The sequence below is a fragment of the Hyperolius riggenbachi genome, chromosome 8 (assembly GCF_040937935.1).
Source record: "Hyperolius riggenbachi isolate aHypRig1 chromosome 8, aHypRig1.pri, whole genome shotgun sequence".
Taxonomy (NCBI): Eukaryota; Metazoa; Chordata; class Amphibia; order Anura; family Hyperoliidae; genus Hyperolius; species Hyperolius riggenbachi.
This window is the reverse complement of record NC_090653.1, coordinates 217262342-217268552: the sequence shown is the minus strand read 5'-3', so window position 1 is coordinate 217268552 and position 6211 is coordinate 217262342. Positions and strand designations below refer to the sequence as shown.

General features: G+C 41.1%; 1 protein-coding gene across 1 annotated transcript in view; it reads right to left on the bottom strand.

Moving 5' to 3' along the window:
* Positions 1-3373: 3373 nt before the first annotated feature.
* LOC137527578 (translocon-associated protein subunit delta-like) overlaps positions 3374-6211 on the bottom strand; it is a 21446-nt gene continuing 18608 nt past the window's right edge. The window contains exon 6 of the mRNA XM_068248168.1: positions 3374-3581. Coding sequence (XP_068104269.1) covers positions 3477-3581 — 105 coding nt within the window. The 3' untranslated portion in view covers positions 3374-3476. The remainder of the gene's footprint in view (positions 3582-6211) is intronic.

Below are 6211 nucleotides of genomic sequence, written 5' to 3'. Positions count from 1 at the left end.
ATGTATAGGCCATGACATTGCCTGGCCTCTGGTACAGTGGCTGCAACAAAGCTTTTTTAACAAATTAACAAAAAAAAAAAATGCACATTAAAAATATCCGGAAAGTGTCTCAAAACACCATAGTGTCTCAAAACACTTTGCGGAGAAACATGCATGTGATCCTAAAGAAATGTCTTTTTGTGTGGTTCAGAGGTTAACAGGTAGATGGCTGGGATGCAACAAAGTAAGGGAAATATCAAAACTCGAATCAAAATGGATTTACAGTATGAATACACTAGACCCTAAGGGGATGAATGTTGAAATCGATCTTAATTGCTTTTTGGCCAATGATTGATGCTACAGTCTGGGGGAGGGGTGATTGGATGAGGGTGGGTGGTAGGCTCGATACACAGTGACTGGAATTATACATTTATATGACATTTGGAATACTGTCAATTATGACAGTTGTCAGTTTAAGGGTAATATATACACACACACACACACATTTGGCGTATTGTCAATATGTAGTAGTGTAAAGTTGGGCACGGTTTTCACTTTGATTGGCACATTTTGTGCTTATTTATGGATCATGTTGGTACTAAAAGGGCTAATGGAATGGGAAGTGGGCAGCGCTTTGGGATCCCAATAGGCTTGCGCGGTGAAAGAGGTGGCCGCCCCGACTGACACAGGATGTTTACCTCATATGTGGCGAGGGATTATGGGTAATGTAGTTCAGCCCTTACGAGGGTGGAATGGAGCTGATTGCGAGGCAAGCTAGTGTCCCATAAGCGCACACACAAGACGTAAGCAAAGGGGAGGGGTAAGAGTGTTTTAAATCTGTCTGCCGACCAATCTCTAACCTCTGATGAGTCCATGTGACGAAACATGTTGGGTGGAGCTTCAGGACGGCAGACGGAGAAAGCATGCATAGATGATCCAGGACGCTGGACTTTTATACAAAATGCTGTTTTATGCTAACGGAGATGTGAGTAACTCTTGTTTTATTGTCATATTAAAAACTTTTAGGCACTATGGGTGCGTGTTTTTAGTTTTTAAGGGCTAAATCTATACAGTACATTGCTGTGGAGCTGAGAGAAGTCATTGTGGACACAAAGTGTCAAAAGCAATGTAGCCGTTTTGTACCAAACAGCATTGGAATCTGGTGAGAGCATATGTGTGATATCGGTGATGGTCACTTGGTGGACAAGAAACACTGATGTTATGTGACACTGGTCTGCACAGTATTATGCTATGGTCCGTTACCCCACCCCTCTTATGTGTTTGAGTTAAAGTACTGTGAAGAAATACAGTACAGAAGAGAAGCTGTGGACCATTGACTGACTGCCTAAATGGAGCTTTTTATCCGGTGAGGTGTGTGTGTGTGGTGTGGTGTGGTGTGGGTGACGTTATTCCTGTGTAAAGGCTCATACACACATCCCAACAACGTGCTATCTTCCAAACTTGGTCTTTTGGAAGATAGTTGCGCGTGTGTACGGCTGGCAAACAACCAGACAACCAACTTATTTGCCAGATCCAACCTGTGGCTCAATCTGACCAACTATCATGCAGGTGGGAACGAGTGTAGAAGTCTTTTGAACAACTTTTTTGTTTTTGCATGTAGACATGTTGTGCAGTTTGTCATTCAGCTTGCACGCATAGTATTTAAGAGAGTTGTTTAGTTGGATGGTGTTTGAGTACGCAATTGTACGTTGGTTGTGCATTATGTTGGACGTGTATATGAGCTTTAACAGTTTAGGCCAGTGGTCCCCAACCCTTTCCTCAGGGCCCACAAATAGTGTATATTTTGTGGAAATCCACACAGGTAGTTAATCAGCTCTACTGAAACATTACCTAAACTGTGCAGGTTTGTGGTTTTCTGCAAAACATGTACTGTTGGTGGGCCTTGAGGACAGGGATGGGGAACTAAAGTTTAGGGCATCCACCCCAAGATCCTTTATCAGATTATTCAGTCTGTAATGAAAGGATGCAAAAACATGACACTTAAGGGAATCTGAAGTGAAAATATACTTATGAAATAATGCATTGTATGTGTAGTACAGCTAAGAAATACAGCATTAGTAGCAAAGGAATGAGTCTCATATGGTTTCCAGTATAGGAAGAGTTGAGAAACTTTAGTTATCTATGCAAAAGAGCTTCTCTGAGCTCTCCGAACCAACTTGGGTAAGAGAAAATCCTATTTTCTGAAGCACTTCACATCAGTCAGCACTCGTACACACTAGAGGACTTTCGGCCTTTTTTCCAAGCGCAGGCGATTTTTAAAATCGACCAAAACGCTTGTGCAATGAATCTCTGAGAAGGTTCATATCAGCGCGGTTCGTGCGCTGTGCGTTCAGCAAAGCGGTGACTATTTCATTATCATTTTTGGGCCGATTTTGCTATAATGGAAGCTATAGGAAGAGCGCTAAACGCTTACAAAATCGATTTGTGGGGCAATTGCGTTCGCGTTTTAAAGAATAAATACATTGTGTTTATTATTTTCCGGGTCAAACGCCTAGTGCACACCAGGCTGCGGTTTGCAATCCGCTTACGGGTGCAGATCCGCTTGGGTAATGTATTTTAATGGGCTGGTGCACACCAGAGCGGGAGGAGTTTTGCAGAAACGCATACTCCCGGGCTGCTGCAGATTTTGGATTGCGGAGGCGTTTCTGCCTCAATGTTAAGTATAGGAAAACCGCTCTGAAAAAACGGCACTTCAGAGCGGTTTGCCAGGCGTTTTTTGTTACAGTAGCTGTTCAGTAACAATATATGAAATCTACTACACCAAAACCGCTACACAAAACTGCAAAACGCTAGCTGAAATGCTGCAGAAAAAGAAAAAAAGTGTTTCAAAATCTGCTAGCATTTTGCGGATCTGCTAGCGGTTTTTGGTGTGCACCAGGCCAAAGAGTTAATTTCCTGATTTGCGTCAGGGAGGGAATTAAAAAAACGCTCGGGAAAAGCTTTCACAAAAATGGAACGCCCACCCAAGCACCAAACGCGAACGCAATGTGAATGAGCCCTCAAAGACAGATTTAGATCAGGTTTTACTGCAGGAGAGTTCAAAGGGTCATTAGCTCTGCTCTGTTTTATAGTTTAAGGCCAGAAACCCACTAGGAGCGATTTTCTGAGCGCTTTGCAATTTGAAAACTCTTGCTAATGTAATGCTATGTGTGTGATTCCACTTGAATTATGTGATTTTATAAAAATCCCCCATAGCATTGCATTAGCTAGAGCTTTTTCAAATCACCAGCGATTAGAAATCGCTCCTAGTGTGGCTTGTAATTGCAAATATGAGAGATTGATGCAATGTTAAAAAAAAAAATAAAAAGCTATACAAAGCTATAAAAGGTTTTTTTGTTTTGGCTTCAGTGTCACAGACAACAGGGCACCAGAGTTTGTGTAAAAAAAAAGTTTTATTGTTTGGCATCGGTGACAAAAACTTTGTACATCAGGACACACTGTTTCCCCCCCACCCCATCCCAGAGACAGATTTTTGTTTATGCTTGAATGTTGCTTTTTGCAGTGTATGCTGTGTAATATACCAAAATGCCAAACAGTGCAGCCAGGACTTCTGTCGATACCCACGGACCATTCCATGCACCCTAAAAGTCAGGCGGAAAAAAAAAACAACACAACAATTAAAAGAGAATTACTGTATCAAGCAATAATAATGTTAAAGCTGAATTCCCATGATCACAGTACAGTAAAAGACACCGGTTCTTGACAGACAAGACAAAGGAGCTATGTTTTTAGGCCACCATATAATAAGACAACAAAATCATTGATTTCAGCATCTTGCCTGCCACCATTCTAATAAGTTTATTTCTGCTGTCAACCAACCACTTTAAGTCAAAATAAATAAATAAATAAATAAATACTTACCTAAGGAGATATACTCACAACAAGAAAAAAGTACCCTCAGTAATAACAATAATTATGTGGTAAAACAAATGACCATACTGCAGAGCAGTATGCACAAAGATCACATTTTATTGATTCCAAAAAACACTTACAGAAATAATTATGACCAATAAAAAAAAAATCCCCATTATCTGATGGTAGTCAGAGCACCTTGCACACCAATTAGTCATACCATATTAAGTAAGCAATAAAACACCTGGGTAAGCCAGAAAAGGTGAGAGCCAAGATGTGGGATCACACCATAGCTAAAGTGCAAGTGTAAATGGGTCTGTGCAGGACCAAAAAAGTGCTTACAAAAAAATAAAAAATTCCCAAAAATACAAAAAGCGAAAAAAAAAAAGTTTATCAAAAAATTCCGCAGTACCAAAAGGATAGGATCACACTAGACTAGACAATAAAAGGCTGCAAAGTTCCATAGATACAATATCTATTGTGCAAAACACGCTAGAAATGTATGGTAGCAATTACAATTTATGTGCAAAAATGAGGAATTGCACTAAATAGTGCAAAAAAATTAAAATAAATACACACTGGCTATTTTCTTTCTGAATGGTGCTCACCTTGGGTATTTCGATCAATGTGATGCGCATTCATGAAGTACATGTGTGTTTTATTATATATAATCTTTATTGATTATTCCTGGTCATATTTGTGTTTAGACATCATTACCAGTATATGAATGGATATGGTGTCAGAATTTTGGTGGTGCTTCCGTCTATTGACCACAAGGTGTCCTCAGAAGACAGTTCAAAGATTCATCATAAAGACCTCTTGTTATTGCGATTGTGATTATTATAATATTTATTAGTATTGTATATTATATAATTTTAAATAACTTTCTAGGTTGTCCATATTGTATTTTTATATGTATTTTAATATTGTACTACAGGAAGACCCTCCCTCACTACATACATTGATGCAGCGCTTCCTATTGCAGAAGCGCAATACAGGCCAACATCATAGGGAGGTGCGACCTCTGATCTCCCATAATTCCGCTGTGGAGTGCTGACATCAGCGCCCCACTGCAGGAGTTTATGCAGTATGTAGCCACATACTATTGCGCAGCAGTCCCCACTTGCGGGACAAGAGCCCAGCAGCCTCCCTTGAAGCAGACCCCGTCTGCAAGCGTGTAAGGGGCAGATCCCCGCTCCTTGCTCCATTTACACTTAGGTAATCCTCTCAGCATCCCTTTCTTGGCACTCATATTGTTTAATATCACTGGTATATAGGAGTTACATATATTACAAGCAGGGCTGTGGAGTCGGTCCAAAAATCCACCGACTCCGACTCCTCAGTTTAGGATTCCACCGACTCCGACTCCTCTAATTTGCATATTACAATTTTGTTGATTAAAAGTATGTAACATGAAATTCGTCTCTTAACTGCCAACGCTTAGGAATTTTACAAGACAACTGAAGTGAGAAGGATATGTAGACTACTATATTTATTCCCTTTAGACTAAAACTAGTCCTTGGTAAGAGTACTTGAAAAAGGTACAAACCGGAACAAAGAACATCTAGCAGGCCCTAGGCAATGTAAGTGTGGGTACATGTAAGAGTGATGTGCAGGTACTCTGCAGGGGAATGAGGAGATTCTTCCTCTATTACACATTCTTCATGCACAATCTGAACAAGGTTTATGGGTGACAGACAACACCTCTGTGTTCAATGTGCACAGCATTCTGAGTGGATTCCCTGCAGCTCTGTGGGGAGTGCATATGTAGAGTATAGTACTACTGTGTAACAAAGTAAACCTGAGACAGATGAAATTAAAGTTTTATACATACCTGGGGCTTCCTCCAGCCGCCTTCAGGATAATCAGTCCCTCGTTGTCCTCCTCCACCACCTGGATCTTCTGCTATGAGTCCAGGTACTTGAGCCAGTCGGGCGTAGTGCGCATGCACACACTCCGCCGCCAGGAGCATACTACACCTGCGCAGCACTATTGCGCAAGTGCAGAATGTTCCTGGCTGTAGGAGCGGCATGCGGCCAGACTGCGCTGACTGGCTGAATTACCAGAACTCATATCAGAAGATCCGGGTGGTGGAGGACAGCGAGGGACTGATTAGCCTGAAGGGGGCTGGAGGAAGCCCCAGGTATGTATAAAACTTTACTTTTCATCCGTCTCAGGTACCCTTTAATTTGTAGTCACCAAACCAAATTTAAACAACATATCAAATTATTTGATTTCATCAGCAAAGGGAGTGCAAACATTTGCATAAATCAGCATCAGTGCAGAATTATTTCCATCTCATTGACCATCTCTATTAGTGACACAGCTACACATCAGGCTTTATTCTTACAGCATAGAT